At 47.1% G+C, this 17322-nt stretch overlaps 2 protein-coding genes across 2 annotated transcripts; both read left to right on the top strand.

Moving 5' to 3' along the window:
- The first annotated feature begins 401 nt into the window (after nucleotides 1-401).
- LOC126518732 (innexin shaking-B-like) lies at nucleotides 402-8894 on the top strand. The gene has a single exon (XM_050168501.3). The coding sequence runs from the start codon at nucleotides 1737-1739 to the stop codon at nucleotides 2991-2993; it is 1257 nt and encodes a 418-aa protein (XP_050024458.2). The 5' UTR covers nucleotides 402-1736; the 3' UTR covers nucleotides 2994-8894.
- Nucleotides 8895-16163: 7269 nt separating this feature from the next.
- Nucleotides 16164-17039, top strand: LOC126518557 (uncharacterized). Its single transcript, XM_050168335.2, has one exon. The coding sequence runs from the start codon at nucleotides 16164-16166 to the stop codon at nucleotides 17037-17039; it is 876 nt and encodes a 291-aa protein (XP_050024292.1).
- The last annotated feature ends 283 nt before the right edge of the window (nucleotides 17040-17322 follow it).

Raw genomic sequence — 17322 nt, 5'->3', positions numbered from 1 at the left:
AGCGCCTTTTCGCGAACGAGCATTTCACTCCGATTCTGACGTATCCTTAGCCACACGGTAGGTATGAGGGTCCCATGGAAAGCGCCCGAACACAAACTTCAGCTTAAATTCGCCGTTCATAAGCTACGCAGATTCGGGTGTGCGTTAACCCCACTGCGAGCCCAACACTTGGCGCTTATTCTGAGATTCGCTATGTAGAATGACACATTCACAGTGACAATAGCAAGTTAGCTGTCAAAATGTGAAGGGTATGAGTGCCGATGCGTAGATGAAAACTGCATATTTGTGTTATAAAATTGCTTCCTCACCTAAACTTCCATATTCCCAGTAAACGTCCTTATTTTTTTGCTACCAAAACTACAGCTAAAGCGTTGATGAGGAGAACCTGTAGAATAATGGAAGCTCTGGACACACATGGGGCTTTGTCACTTATTCAAAGAATGTTTATTGTGTGGCTTAAGCACTCAGGGCGCGTAATGGTATGCCTTATTCTTATTTTAATTGCGCGGTGATTAATATGTACATGAGCGCTAAATGTCAACGGGACAACGTGAAACAAATTATGGGGATTTACGTGCCAAAACCACTTTCTGATTACGAGGTACGCCGTAGTGGAGGACTCCGGAAATTTCGACCACCTGGGGTTCTTTAACGTGCACCTAAATCTAAGTACACGGGTGTTTTCGCATTTCGCCCCCATCGAAATGAGGCCGCCGTGGCATGGATTCGATCCCGCGACCTCGTGCTCAGCAGCCTAATTGAGCAACCACGGCGGGTGACAACGAGAAACAAGCGACGTGCAAACGAGAAATGAACAATGCTCCTAATTCTGCATTGCTTCCCCGTAAAAAACAAAAAAAAAAGGAAAAATAAGTTCGTGGTACGTGTGGGTTTCCTTCATCCGGTCTTTGATCTCAGCTTGTGCGAATGACGGGGCGTCTGCCGGTTCTCTTGGCAGCGCCAACGACGGCTCAGGTGAACTGCGAGAAACAGAGAGAGAGAAAGGGAGAAAGAGAAAGCACACATCGAAACTCGGCAGTCGACCGCGGCAGCGCGCGGCAGTCGGCGCACAAGGTGACCACGTGGCACGCGCGTCATGCTCAGAGCTCCTCCCTCGGGTGCAAACTCGAGAGTTGAGCGTGCGCGCCAGAGACGCGCGCGCCGACTCCGAGTGAACGCGGGCGCCGCACGAAGGGGACGGCGGGCCCCCTGCTTGCCCGCTCTCGGACATCGGCGGTTGCCGGCGCGGCGTAGACTCCGCGCGGGCCGGCTGCGCCTGGGGTCCCTAAATTTAGGCTTGCCGGGCCATGCTCTCGGCGCGAGTCGTCGCGTCTGCCTGCTCACCACTTCGGCACAGAGTACATGCGTCCACGTGAAGTTGCGCCTAGCGACAACGGCGCCTGGCGATCTCCTCGTGGCATTGTCGCCGTCCAGTCAACGGGGACTTTCCATCTCGCCTCCGACAGCGTCCAGGACGAGTGACGGCAGCAGTCAAGCAAACGGCGGCATCTCAGCTAGAGAAACAGGGCGACCTTCATCTGATACGTTTTGCAGCAAACGAGGGGCTGCGACGTAATAACGACTGGACCGAAAAGACGTTTACAACTCCCTTGCGCCTTTTAAAACCTACAAGTGTGGTGGAATTTTGTTGCGTTAGTACTCGCCCGCTCCAGCGCAGATATTCCTACATGGTGGTTGTACAGAGTGACAAGATTGAGTAAGCGGTACAAGACTGCATGCGCGGAACCTTTTACGAGAACATCGTCAGCGCACTCGCTAAGTGTAACGGAACGATATTCGTCTGCCCTGTATCGCCTGCTTTACAAGCAGCGATATTGCGCACTGTGCCTGAACTCGGAACGCAAGCGGCATTACCACAGATCGGCGCCATGCTGGATATAATCCGCAGCCTGAAATCGCTCCTCAAGACGAGTCGCGTGCACATCGACAATGAGGTATTTCGCCTACATTACACGGTCACAGTGATAATACTACTGGCCTTTTGCATCGTCGTTACGACCAAACAATTTGTTGGTGACCCGATTGACTGCTCCAAGTCTACGGACGTGCCTCAGAGCGTCATCAACACCTACTGCTGGATTCATGCTACTTACAGCGTTACGAGCCTCATGCGGCGGGACCTGGACACTATTGTGTACCCCGGCGTCGGACCAGGCAGCTCTACCAACGTGCTCATCAGAACCAAAGATCACAAGTATCACAGATACTACCAGTGGGTCTGCTTCATGCTGTTCTTTCAGGCCACAATGTTCTACCTTCCACGATGGCTGTGGAAGTTCTGGGAGGGTGGCAAAATCCAAGCACTCATGATGGACCTGGACGTGGGAATGTGTGGTGAAGCGGAAAAGAAACAAAAGAAGAAGCTCTTGGTCGACTACCTTGTCTCCAGCCTGAAGCAGCACGACTGGTACGTGGCGCGGTACTTCTTCTGCGAGCTGCTCGCGCTCGTCAACGTTGTGGGCCAGATGTTCCTCATGGACCGCTTCTTCGACGGCGAGTTCCTCACCTACGGGCTGGACGTGATCCGCTTCCTGGACCAGGACGACGAGGAACGCGTAGACCCCATGGTCCGAGTGTTCCCGAGAGTCACCAAGTGCCAGTTCTTCAAGTTTGGCCAGTCAGGAAACCGGGAGACGCACGACGCGATTTGCATTCTACCACTCAACATAGTCAACGAGAAAATCTACATCTTTCTGTGGTTCTGGTTCATCCTGCTCGCGGCTGTCACCGGCATGGTGGTGCTATTTCGCGTTATCATCACAGCCTGCCCGCCAGTGCGCGTGTACCTCCTGAACCTGCGTTTTCGTATCGTGCACCTGGACCACCTGCACACCGTGGTGCGGCGGGGCTCCCTCGGGGACTGGTTTCTAATCTATATGCTTGGTCAGAACGTTGATTCCATCATCTTCAAGGAGGTGATCGCCGAGATGGCCAAGCGAATGACCACCGAGCCCAAGGAGTCGTCCGCATGACGACGCGAGTCCCGGCCTCTTGGCCGACCCCCCTTCCATGGAGTGCCTCCGCATCAAGACGTCTGACGCTGCCACCCGGATTACCCGCGTTACCTTCATCGGGACGGCAGGGGTCCTGCGTTAGCCCAGAAGAGCAGCATATGCTGCGTTTGTTCACTACATGCTCTTCTCTCTTTTAGTCCTCCGCCAGAAATGGGAGCCTTTTGTGGTGTAGACATATCTTGGCCTGCGGCTCGGTGCACCTGCAGTTGTCAAGAGGTGAAGCAGCCAAAGGTATAGTCTTCGCCCTAACGCTGACTGAAACAGCTGGTACAACTTGAGGCTCCTTGCCTTAAATACTGCTAAATTTTCATACGTTGTTACTTGTTTGTCATGAAACGTCAGTCATATTCTTCTCATTCTTACGTAATGTTGGACATTAGTTGTCATTTAGGTGAAACGCTTCTTTTAGGACTGGCTGCACCAACATTGCTTGTTCTTCCTGCAGCCCTAAGAATATGGTAGAAACTTGCAATAATGAAAGAACTGTAAATGAATGCCTGCAGCAGTTCTTAAGCCTTGCATTTGATCTGCCATTTTGGGAAACGTATTGATGCCCGTCAAATTCATCATGCTTGCCTGTTGCGCTGTACAGTTGGTGCAGCTAGTTCTGTTTTATGTACTTGTGGATGTTCTCTTGAAACATAATCACAGAAGCAGAAACATGCTACTGTGGTCACGGTTCAAGAGTGAGAGCTTAGAAATTCAATTTGTGCCTCCCCTGATATTGTTCTCGGTTTGCAGGCAAAACCGATGGCGAGAAAATCTGACACATATCTTCTTAACATTGAATCCTTTTGAGATCTCGAAGACTGCAAATATTCACTCTTATCGACTTCTCTGAAAGAAGATTTACATGTTCTGCGCTCAATAATAGAAAACAGTGCAACAATTCCGGCACGTAAATCCAGCAGTAGGTCGAGTCGTAAGCTTTCTTTTCCTATTTTACGGTGCTGGAGAAGTTGACTGTTAAAACCCACCTGATGACGCACTTTCGGCGCTATGGCAACCTGTCTTCCTAGGAATTCACAGTATGCAAGTGATAGGCTTTCTTATAATCGCAAGAAGTAAGTAGCGTTCTCACTATTTAGATTTTTAGATTGAAATGCAGCTTCGTGACATCCTTCTTTTCAATGTTTTAAGTATCGCAATGTGGCACCAGTATTATGCTACGTCCACTACCAAGGAAGAGGTGCAAAGAACAAGACAGTTACAAGCAGGACTCAGATTCACGAGTTGTGCTTTAATCTCTCGCTTTCTGGTTATCGTTTTGTTTTGCTTCATTTTTGTTTGTCCTTAGATTTGCAGAGTGAAAAAAATATCAGCGTTAAGTTTTGCTCACATTGTCACGCAATCCTGGAAACTTGGCAACGGTGAATTGTAGTGGGCTACAGGAGAACCATCGAAACCTGCTTCCAAAAGTACTCGCTAACCTGTAGTATGTCCGAGGTCCTCGCACTTCGCCAAAATTTTCTCTTTCTGCAGTGCACTTCGCCATATATGTAGCCAGAAGCAGCCCGAAGCAGTCGTTGCCCTATACATTCTCGGCACATTGTACTCCACGTAATGCGATATATCTTCCTGCACTTGTCTGCGCTTTGGTGATCTTATATGAAGGGCAATGCGCGGGTGAAAAAAAAAGAAAAGTTTAAGCTATCATTCCTCTGGAGACAGTTTTGTAAAAGCAGGTTTGCTCAAAGAAAGTAAAAGCCGATCTTAAGTGGTTTCCTGAAATGTCCTGTGTCCATGTTGAACGCAGCAGAAAAGCAGGAAAACGAGACAACTAATGCCACCTGCTCAGTTTGTCCTAGCGATATCTGACTCCTTCATGGTAGATTGTATTCTTCGTTTCGGCGTCTTCTCGATAGTATCCGCACCACAAAAATACAAATTCAAATTGATAAAAAGGACGAGAACGTCAACCTATGATTCGTCCGTCCCAGCGCGCATTGTACAGCCAGCTTTTGGATTACGTCGCGCTGCCTATAGGAGGTATCCTCTGTTTTTGAAACATAGAAAAGGAAAAGGCGTTATGAGCACATTATAATTTCCAGCAAAAAACTAAACACTAGGAAAGGAAGCAGGAGGACGGAAAGACGCTGGACTGTCAACTGACGGTTTGAAGAAGAGTACGAAGAGCAGAAAGAATAAAAAATATATTTGAAAAAGCAAGACCATACTCCTGCGCGTGCGTGTCATCTGAAAGCCTGACGTACGAAGTCCACCTTCTTCTCTTTCATGCCGACTGAGGGGACGCTGATGTTATTACTTCCATCGCCCCTTATGCAGAATGCTTCATATAATAGCCAACTTCTTTCGTTTTTAAACGGACCGAGAACACGTGTGGCTTCGAAAGTCCCTACAGCAATAACCTGCTAAATGTCCCGGCCCCGCAATAGCTTCTATATTGCACCTGAACCTTCTCTGTTGAAGCAAGCATCCTTGGTTCTAGTCGAGAAGACTTTCTAGGTTTATGATTATCATAATGAATTCTACGGGGAACTTCAGTGGCTAGCGCGCAGCGGAGATGGGGATGTAAAAATGATATTTTGTGAACGCGAGGAGTGTACATAATTAAGGCAGCTTGAAAGATTATTGTCCGAACTGCAAAAGCTGTAAAATCGCTATTTCGTTCGCCTAAGAATGTGGGAAATTCAGTTGAACGTCCGCACCTTTTAATGCCTGCCCCTGTTTCATCGTTGTATATGTTAGTTCCCCGTCACCATGCAAACCCATCGCAACGCAGGCGCCCTCCTTGTAGACCACATTCTTTTGAATTTCCGCGGATACTGACCGTGCAGTAATTTCTGCTAGCATGAGATACACAATCTCGATATGTATTTTGTAACGATTGACTTCATGATCTGTTAATTTCACGTCTACCGTCGCGTTGTGTGACTGGGAGCGGCGGTGCATTGACGAAGAGAAATGAGAATCGAAATGTACATTTACTAAACAGCGGCCTCGCGGTCGTTATCTCGTCCCCGAGGGCGCCCGAGCTGGAGTTCTTGAGACCGCTGCTCGAGCGCCTTTTGTTGGAAGCACGCGCCGCGTGGACCCTATCCTTTGATACAGTGGCGCAGGTTCTGCGCACTTGCCAAGCATTCTGAAAAATTTCGCAGCTGTCATTTGGAACATGTGTGGTGTGCATGTTCATGTGCATGAAATCTATGTGAGTTGCCGGAAACTCCCTTTATCACCTTAAGTAAAACGAAATTCTGGCTTCGTGCTTGCATAGTGACGTGCAAGCTATAGAACACAAAACAAAAATGAACTAGTTTGCCAGGAAGCTTGCAAATTTACATCGGACTCATCGCCTTGTCAAGCTTCAAGTTGCACGCCTTACCGATGACGTTTTAGGAGCATAGTCTGATGTGCTAACGTCATATTCGCGTGCACTTTTAGTAGCTTCAAAAATTCATTTTTTTTTATTATACCACAGTTTGTCAACATAATACTTTTTTCGTGGCACCAATCTAATGGATAAAATATAAACATAAAATAATGCATTGTCAGTACTACTGTTACACATCGTCTTGATAAAGCAACTGACATGCCGGAAACTGCCGGTGCTTGAAGCACTCAGCAGCTACTACGTGACCTGAGTCACAAAGAACAATGAAACAACGCGTAGTATGCTTTCTCAAGAAACCCATGATTAATCTTTATGAAATCCGCGCACTCAATAGTTGAATGAGTGCGCAGCAATATCTCCGTACCATTAGAAAGCTTTAGCTGCGCGTCATTTACGATCCCTGAAGTTAACATGTTACGTGCCGAGGCACAACACAGAACTGCGTTCATTTCGCATACTTATTAAGCCGGCCTCGCAGAGGCGCGGGCGACGCGCAGCCAGCTTGGCTGCGTAACGACAATGAAGCCAAGCGGCCACATGCTCGGCTACATCGGCTCTGCAGCAGAGTGAGACCAGCGTTCGAGCTCCTGCTGTCGCCATGAACGCGGCACGCACACTAGCGTTCCCGCTGAGCGACTTTGGGCAAATTGTAAGTATATACAGGTCTGGGCATAGCCGACCATAAACGCTCACCTAAAGTTCTCTATCATGAAATTGTAGAATTAAGAGTACTTGCGTTCTCGGCTCCGTCAGGTGAGGCATCTAACCTAATTGGTATACTGTGAAGCCCAGACAGAGTGCGTGGGATGAAGCAACTAAAGTTTCTAAGGCATAAATGCGGCAGTAAAAAGAGCACGGCGAATCACGGCAAAACTTGCTACCACTTGCGTTTTTTTTTTCCTTGTAATTCTGACGCAGCAACTCAAACATTTCAAGATAAGGGTTCATACTTAGGCAGCCACTTCATACATCATCACCTCTCTGAATTAGACATATACTCCAGCCATGTAAGACATCCACATTTTAGTCAAAGAGGCCGTTTGTAAATTTATCTAATTTTTGGGGGCGTGACATTTCGAAAAATATTCAAGAAGGCACGCAAGCTCAGCAGTACTATGCAGAAATGAGAAAATACCCAGAATTTTATTGCAAATAACACACAGTACATGGTACACTCAAAAGTGAATGAGTCTACAAAGGTTATATAAAAACATCTGTAGTTGCCAGAGCATTCACAAAGAAAAAGTCTTCCATGACAAATAGGAATACGTATTGAGATGGATTTGCGAGACATTTTTTTACGGAAATAAATTGTGAACGCGTGTAACACAATCAGGATTCGTCAAAATCAGTGTATAAATAAATGAAGAAAGGAATGTTTATAATCTGGCGTCCCCCTTCACTAGTTTGAGTAAGTAACTGCGCAAATAAACAGCGTACTCAAATAATCCTGGACGTTTCTCATCAGAGTCGCTGTTCGGTAGTAAAACTCCTACATTGCAACTTGAATACACGAATGCTGTGTCAGATGCCGCACCATCTTATAATGTTATAGCTATACTGCTTCATAGGGTGGCGCCTTTTTTCTGTATTACGTAAATTTCATGAAAGCTCTATTATGAATCAGCTTTCGTGAGAGTACCTGGCACAAATTTTCCAGATTCCTTGCTAAAACGTATCAGGGCACGGGGTTCACGTGGCCGTCAGCAACAAACAAATGCAACAGAGAGAATGCTTAGATATTCGTACACTACGTAACACCAACAATTGTGACACTTGCGATGGCTCATTGAACTTACACAATTGGAATATGGTTCCAGTCAGCCACGGGCCTGAGTTGCGCTCTTCTATTTTGTCGTGGCTGTTCATTGTGAGAAATTGAAGTTAAGTGAGTGATTTACACGTGTCTATTCTTTGTGTTACGTACACGCCGACCAATTCTGTCCTTTCTACTTGGTGAATGCGTCATTATACGTTTCATTATTTACTATGCTTGTTGAGACCCATCTGAACAGTATGGTGTGAACTGTGCTAAAAATAAACTGCGAAGGCATGCTACTGTTTCTCCGATCATCGCTTGTCCACCAGTCTTAGGTATATCATGTGCGCCAAAATACTCCGTGGCGTTTTTCCCTGCATGTAACAGTTTGTTTTGAGGGAATTCATTGCAAATTACCCATACAAATTCTATACGAAGAAAACACAGACAAAGACGCTGTGTTTCGAAGTAGGAGCGCAGTGCGCCTCTATTGTTACGCCTCACCAATGTTTATGCTGCAGGTTACAAGCACTATGCCTTTGCGTAGCTTATGGCAGACTACAACTGTTTTGTATTGTTTTACAAACAGCCGCGCACCCTTTACAGTAGCAAAGAACTGCTCTTCTATTCTAATAATATCACTGCCACGGTCTCTATAGAATGTAAGACCAAGTGAGGTAATTTGTATGCTCTGCAATTGTTCTCTTCTATATGCCAAAGTGCAAATAAATTATTCTATTTCACTACAGCTTTCGTTGGGATGCTGCCATCATTGTTTCTTGAGAGCATTTCGAAAACTTTCCTTTCTGGGGGATGTGCAGGGCGCTTTGCTGAAATGAAGGAAAAGAAGATATTTATTTTCTTTGTTTAATACATCGAACATTTAGGGCGTATTACGAAGTCAGATGAACTGAAAGTTGGGCTGTCATTCTAATGTAATGGCGCAAAAGAAACTAAACCAAAGGGTCAAAGACACTCGCTTGTGTCCTGGGTGTGTTCGTTTGCTTTCTGTGGTGCCGTTATACCGCAATATATTAAGAGACATATTCTAGGGCTGGGGGATGTAAGCGACCAATAACTAGCCGCACCGCGTCAGTATTTTTTTTTTTTGTATAGCTGATCGCATCGGGAAACCCATTCTAATGAAGTGAGAAAGGAAAATTTGTGACCGAACAGGAGATACCTACGCAGCAGACCTTCTAATTGACGAACAAAGTGGGAGCCCTCAAGTTGTGGTTATTTCCGCTGGCGCCTTTGTTGCGGCAATTGTGTTCTTAATTCCTTCATATTTGTTTTCCAACATGCACAGATACTCGTGGTTCTGTTGCAAGGAAGCTTGACCGGGCCATGGAGCCTCGGCCGCTCGACAGATAATTAGCGGGATAATAAATTAGACGAAAAAAAAACAACTTAGCTGTACGCATGCTTAAGCAGCAATTTACGAGCGTAAATCCGTACTTGGGATCGTACTTAGGATACGCAGCAACTACAGCGCAAGTTGTTCACGCTACGATCTCGCTCTTACCGAAACTGCTCGCTCTTATGGGAACTAATGTGTCTCGCATGTACACCAATCGACAGCGTTTACCCAGGGGACGGCACATTCACGACCCCTTGTGAAGAAAGGAGTGGAAAAGTCTGCTGAGGAAAAAAAATGATGCACATTCCACACAATGTGGGAATCGATGTGAGCGAAGCTTTGTGTGCTGGTTGCTTTTATTGACGATAATTAGCGGTGACGTTTATGGCGAATGCTTAATTTCTTCAACGTTTAGTCTAACACGAGAGTGGCGAGTTGATGTTAAACCTTACATTTCCTGCACCACTGCTGTTTGTCTGCGTAGTACATAGAATACACAAGGAGAAGTGTCTGTTTGAGGCGTTGGTGCGTGCCTATATTCATAACCTCCGAGAGGGTTGACCATTGTCATATGCCTCACATGGCACATCGCATCGGGACAGTAGTATTAAACTGGAATTGCATCATGGGGCTTTACGTGCCAAAACCACAATCGGATTATGAGGCACGCCATAGTGGCGGACACGGATTAATTTTGTCGCCGTGATGTACTTTAACGTGTCCCAAAATCGAAGTGCACGCGCGTTTCCTATTTTGCCCCCGTCGAAATGCCGCGGCCGGGATCAAATCCGCGGTCTCTAGCAATGCCAAGGCCGCAAAGCTACCGCGGCAGGCATAGACGTGTTGATTTGGCGGTCGACCGCTTCTGTAGTGTTCCTAGACCCTCAGGCTCTGCTTCTGCACGCCCTGCGTAATTTGTCCGCTTGAGATATCTGCATGGTGTTCATTTTTCAGAAATAGCAGAAACGTACTGTACCGTACCTTGAACTTAAGCTTATTCAGTTTCCCCGCAACCGCTGTCGTGTAGTACTAGGGTCTCCTTGCCCTCTCACGAAACCTACCCCCCACCCCCCTTGTAGGGGAATTGCCTCTTCTCCTCCCTTCTCTCTATAGTTCTTTCTACATCCCCTCGGTAGTCGCACGCTGGCAGAAAGGGAAGCGCTGCCGTTTGTGCAATGCTTTTGAGGGGAGTCATGGATAATTACAGCTGGTCAGAATCTAAAGTGGCGACACGCAGGGAGCTCCAGAGGGCATTGTGCACATTCGATGCAGTGGGGTCCAAACGAGGTTGTGGCGTCGCCGTTCTTCTCCGACTCGCTCCTGTCATGTATATAGAAGCTCTACCCCCCCCCCCCCCCCCCGACGTGGTGTGCCACACAGCAGCAGCCTCAACAGAAACGGCAGCAGCAGCATTGGGATAGTCGAAGGCTCAGGCAAAGAAACATTCGCTTTACAACGTTCTCATTTTTATGCGCAGGCTTAAGTGGCCCGCCACTGATATCGGCGAAGGTAAGTTTGAAGCCTCGCAGGAAGCAAGCGCCGGAGTAAGAAGGCGCCTGGAGTTGGAGAAGGGAGTCGCGGCCTGGGGAAAGCACGAAGGAGCGCGCTGAGCGCACGGCAAGGCACCGTGGAGTGGAAGTGTGGAAGTGTAAGAGTGGAAGTGTAGTGGAGAAGGAGGGTAGGCGGAGGAGCATTAGGTTGACCTTCTCCTGCAGTGGCTACTGGTTCTGTGTGCAGCATGGACGCACAGGGTTCGTCCCGTGATAACATCGACCCCGCGCGCCGCATGCTGTATCTGCGTGTGAAAGAACGCGGCGATGAGCCGACTATGGCGGCTTATTGTGCGCGCAAGGGAGGAAAGCGGAGAGCAAGCGAGCCGTCTTCCCACCGGGAAAGGGGAGGGGGGGAGGGGTTCTACTCCAGCGGCTGCTGCGTATGGGGCGGCCGCGCGAGCCGTGTTTTGAAAGCAACCTGTGAAGCGGACAGTCTAGGGTGACCGAGGGCCGATAGCTTCGTGATCGCTATAGCGCGCATACGCGTCCGCGCCCCCCGCGTTCACAAACAGCAACGTCACTAACTTTTTCTTCTTTAAATTATGAGAGACGATGGAGGTGTAGAGAAATTGGTGAAAACAATGTTTATACAGGAAATTTGTGCACGCGTGCTTCGGTCTACTTCAAAGAACTCGGTCTACAAGCCAATAATGCGAAATTTGAAATGGCAGCGCAAACATTTCGTAGCGAAAATAATTTGTGCTGTATCATATTCATTGGAGCCGACGTTTGCATTCGTAGAGATGAAGAAATGACGTACCACAGCTATAATGAAGATCAGTGATAGCATAAAACACTTTGAGGATGACGATCTGGCATTCTCGAGATTCGCAGTGGAGAAATTAGGGTGTACAATTTTCCAACGTGATACAGCGCAAAATGAAAATGCTATTTTCAATGGTGTAAAAAAAAAACATGAGAAAGCTGGTAACAAATACACAGGCTCACAATGATGTATAGGTGCTCCTTAACCTGTATCATCGTGAATACCGGAGGAACAACTCTATTAATTCTGCTAAATTAGAAAGTCGTGTGCATTTCCGACACAAATAAAGAGGAATTGGGCATAATCAATTTATTGGAACGTTTTTAATCGATTCACGTTGTCAAGCTAAGCTGCCCTTCTCAAGGAACCTGATACAAACTGCAGAAACGCCTTGTCTTTATACGAAGAACGGTAACAAAATCTTACGAATATTAGCTTTTCAGAAAAATGCACAAAGAGCAAATCACTGCAGTAGAACACACATGAGCGGCAGGCTATTGCAGAGGTACATATGTGCATATGCAATAAGAAATCATGCAAATACCAGTGCGAGTTCGCACACAACGAAGTTCGCTAATTGAGTAAATTAGGAAACAACATTTTTTGAAAGAAGAAAGATCAATACTTGTGCGATAACGTTTTCAAGATTTGATGAATAAATGACAGAGATAGTAAACCTACAGAAGACAGGTAAGAAATAATATATGTAACAAAGGGCGAACTGCTATATAACAACGGTAAATCATCATCATCTTCAGCCTGGTTACGCCCACCGCAGGGCAAAGGCCTCTCCCATACTTCTCCAACTACCCCGGTCATGCACTAATTGTGGCCATGTTGTTCCTGCAAACTTCCTAATCTCATCCGCCCACCTAACTTTCTGCCGCCCCCTGCTACGCTTCCCTTCCCTTGGCATCCAGTCCGTAACCCTTAATGACCATCTCTTATCTTCCCTCCTCATTACATGTCCTGCCCATGCCCACTTCTTTTTCTTGATTTCAACTAAGACGTCATAAACTCGCGTTTGTTCCCTCACCCAATCTGCTCTTTTCTTATCCCTTAACGTTACACCTATCATTCTTCTTTCCATAGCTCGTTGCGTCGTCCTCAATTTAAGTAGAACCCTTTTCGTAAGCCTCCAGGTTTCTGCCACGTACGTGAGTACTAGTAAGAGACAGCTGTTATACACTTTTCTCTTGCGGGATAATGGCAACCTGCTGTTCATGATCTGGGAATGCCTGCCAAACGCACCCCAGCCCATTCTTATCCTTCTGATTATTTCCGTCTCATGATCCGGATCCGCGGTCACTACCTGTCCTATGTAGATGTATTCCCTTACCACTTACAGCACCTCGCTAACTATCGTAAACTGCCGTTCTCTTCCGAGACTGTTAAACATTACTTTAGTTTTCTGTAGATTAATTTTTAGGCCCACCCTTCTGCGCTGCCTCTCGAGGTCAGTGAGCATGCATTGCAGTTGGTCCCCTGAGTTACTAAGCGAGGCAATATCATCAGCGAATCGAAAGTTACTAAGATATTCTCTATTAACGCCTATCTCCAATTCTTCCCAATCCAGGTCTCTGAATACTTCCTCTGAACACGCTGTGAATAGCATTGGAGAGATCGTCTCTCCCTGCCTGACGCCTTTCTTTAAGGGGATTTTGTTGCTTTCTTTATGGAGGACTACGGTGGCTGTGGAGCCGCTATAGATATCTTTCAGTATTTTTACATACGGCTCATGTACACCCTGATTCCGTAATGCCTCCATGACTGCTGAGGTTCCGACTGAATCAAACGCTTTCTCGTAATCAATCACAGCTATGTATAAAGGTTGGCTATATTCCGCACATTTTTCTATCACCTGATTGATAGTGTGAATATCGTCTATTGTTGAGTAGCATTTACGGAATCCTGCCTTGTCCTTTGGTTGACGGAAGTCTTAGGTGTTCCTGATTCTATTTCCAATTACCTTAGTAAATACTTTGTAGGCAACGGACAGTAAACTGATCGGTCTGTAATTTTTCAAGTCCTTGGCGTCCCCTTTCTTATAGATTGGGATTATGTTAGCGTTCTTCCAAGATTCCGGTACGCTCGAAGTCATGAGGCATTGCGTATACAGGGTGGCCAGTTTTTCTAGAACAATCTGCCCACCATCCTTCAACAAATCTGCTGTTACCTGATCCTCCCCAGCTGCCTTCCCCCTTTGCATAGCTCCCAAGGCTTTCTTTGCTTCTTCCGGCGTTACTTGTGGGATTTTCAATTCCTCTAGACTATTCTATCTTCCATTATCGTCGTGGGTGCCACTGGTACTGTATAAATCTCTATAGAACTCCTCAGCCACTTGAACTCTGTTATCCATATTAGTTATGTTATTGCCGGCTTTGTCTCTTAACCCATACACCTGATTCTTGCCTATTCCTAATTTTTTCTTCACTGCTTTTAGGCTTCCTCCGTTCCTGAGAGCATGTTCAATTCTATCCATATTATACTTCCTTATGTCAGCTGTCTTACGCTTGTTGATTAACTTGGAAAATTCTGCTAGTTCTATCCTAGCTGTAGGGTTAGAGGCTCGCATACATGAGCGTTTCTTGATCAGATCGTTCGTCTCCTGCGTTACCTTACGTCTTCATCTATTGTACTACTCGCAGTAGGTGATCAAAACGCAATATATATATACATATATATGTTTGAAATCTGCTGAATACTGGTATGTGACGGCATAGGGACGTCACTTACGACTTTTAGGCTTTCGTAGAAAGCACACATTGTTTTAAGAAGGGAAATAATCGTTAACAATTACGTCATGTTATGACGTATGTGAAGCGCATTATTACGTCTAGAGAAACTGTATTTTGTACAAAGTAATAAGAGGAGGGCGCATACGGGGGCCTTAGACATGAATTCCACCAGCGCGTTTTCTGGCACTGGGTCGCACTGTGTACGCTGGCGCTCGCTGGGACTCACTGGGACACCAGTGAGAACGCTGGATAAGAGCTGGGTAACACTGGAGGAGACGCTGGTTCCACTGCCATGACGCTGGGGCGCACTGGTTTGTGCTGTACAGGAGCTGGTTCTCGCTGCTGTTCGCTGGTTCGCACTGGAAACTGCCCTGGTTGTTTGTGCCGCGCTGGTTGCAGTACGCAAGGATGAGCGCTGCTAAATATTAAATGCTCTATACAATTTCCTCGCTTGATACTAGTCTCTTGTCCTAAATGACGCTATATCTTGGGGTTATAAAACCCTATTTCGTGTCGCAGCTTGGAATAAAGGTGCGCGAGCTGCCCCGTTTATTCATGGACATTTCACACGGAAGATCACTTTCGTTTTTTTTCATTTTCCCTTTTGACTGGACGGATAGCTAAATTCTTGAACGAAACCACGCAAACGCAGACGATGCCGCATTCTTTAGTAGTTCGCACGTAACATATGACTGGGAGTTGTCGCCGTGGTCGCAGTGTTGTGGAGTGGACATGAAATGCAGAAGACTTTCAGACGCGCGCGAACGTACCCTGTGTTCGACGCCTATCGCTGACTGATATTATGGCCCCGATAACAAAGCTGAGGTGATTCGTGCGCTTCCGCTTTCCCTATTGTTCTAAAAAACGTTCTAAGGCATAAATACGCACATCTTAGCTTTTGCCAGCTACAAGCGCCGAGATCGGTCCCCACCGAAGCTTATATAGACCAAGCGTATCCGCCGAGTCCGTCTTCACGCTATCGGCACGTGTAGACTCAGGAATCAAGAAGTCTAACAAGGATAAATCACTCTATATTTCAGCTTCGGCATCGGTGTTCTTAAATAAACAATTTTTTCATGTCTACAGTGCCAGCACAAAAAGTGATGACTGCGGATGTGACGCGTCATAAACACAGGTATATGTGAAGAAGTTCAGAGTATGACGGAAGCCCGTCTGGTCGGGATGATGCATACCTAAAAGGAAGAGGTCCAAACACCGACTAGACAGACGTGTCGACTGAAAGGCATCGCTGAACTAAGAAAACGTTGCATATCCATCGCGTGAAGAACAAGAAGCGGCTATCGAAATCGGCAGTAACAGCCCATACAGCGTCTCGAGCTGGCGGTTCATTCAGGCACTTTTTTTCGAAGTTAAAACACCATTCGCAAGTGAAAATCGATGTTGTGGCACTTCCGAGCATGCTACTAAATACGGACAGTAAATTTCTCTTTGTAGTACAGGCGTGAGCTTTAGTTGCTGGGCGATAGCGCACCTACCCTCTCTGTGCGAGACTTAGCTCTGCGAAACTAAAACTGCTCCTCGATTTTGACATGGCAAATTATCCGTTTATGTTCGGCTTGTTCGAACGGCCACGTTTGCTATGAGCTCCGCTGGAAACAGCGCATCGGCCCTCGGCCGAGGATCACACCCACCGTCGAATACTGATTCCGGTAATTATAAAGTCGTTCTTCCTCGCCTACCGACTGGCAACACCGTTCTCAATTCAGTTTTCCTGCATGCTGACCTGGCAGGGCGGCCGTATCGGGCCCCGGACTTTCGCGATGCTCTCCTTTCAGTGCTAAATGCAACTGACATACTCGGCGCTGGACAATACCAGATGAGCGATTTGTGGTTGGTGACATGTGTTAACAGCATCGCGAAACAGAAACTTGTCGACAAAGGCGAGCTGTTGGTGAAGGGCCTCAAGTGCCTTGTCATAGACCCGGAATGCAAGAATATCAAGATGAAGCTTCTTTGGCTTCCCCGACACCTCGAACAGAGACGGATTGTCGAAGCGCTAGAGCCATATGACACAGTGCAGTCCATCACGAGAGAAATGTGGCGGTGTGACGGCATGGAGGGCTGGCAAATGACTAATCGAGACGTAGCGTTCTCATTGAAAGATGGAGTTTCTGCCAGTAATCTGCCACATCTGTTGAGCATATACGGCCACCAGTGCCATATCTTGGTACCTGGCCAACCACCACTTTGCCTCCGGTGCAACAGAGTTGGGCATATCCGGCGACAATGTAGAACACCACGCTGCAGTAAGTGTCACCGCTACGGTCACCCTGCAGATGCATGCGTTGGAACCTACGCTGACAAGCTTCGTGGAAATAGACCAGCCGAGGATGATACCATCACCGATCATCTAATGGACGTGAGCGAGGCTGTGGATGCAACTGGAGAAACACTCCCTGAGACTCACCGACAAGAACAGACTAAGCCGTCATCGGCTGACATTAGCCTCAGGTAGAAGCCCGCGAGCGCGCATGAGACTAAGGCGCCTGACGACGAACCAACTGTATCATGGGCAGAATCGCCACCAGTTCAAGATCGCCCACCGTCAGTGGAATCTGGATCGATGTGCGAGGCCGCTAAGAAGCGTCCAGCGCCATCTGACAATCCCTCGCCCTTGGGAAAGGAGGCTCGCGTTCCCAAAGTGTCAAAGTTGACAAAACCGCCCCGAGGAACGCCTACTCCTGCAGATGTCCCTTGTGTTTACGTGCACCAAAAGGTCCATAGTGCATCACCTCATC

This window comes from Dermacentor andersoni, chromosome 1 (genome assembly GCF_023375885.2).
Source record: "Dermacentor andersoni chromosome 1, qqDerAnde1_hic_scaffold, whole genome shotgun sequence".
NCBI lineage: Eukaryota > Metazoa > Arthropoda > Arachnida > Ixodida > Ixodidae > Dermacentor > Dermacentor andersoni.
The sequence above is the reverse complement of the archived record's forward strand: the minus strand, read 5'-3'. Positions and strand labels throughout refer to the sequence as shown.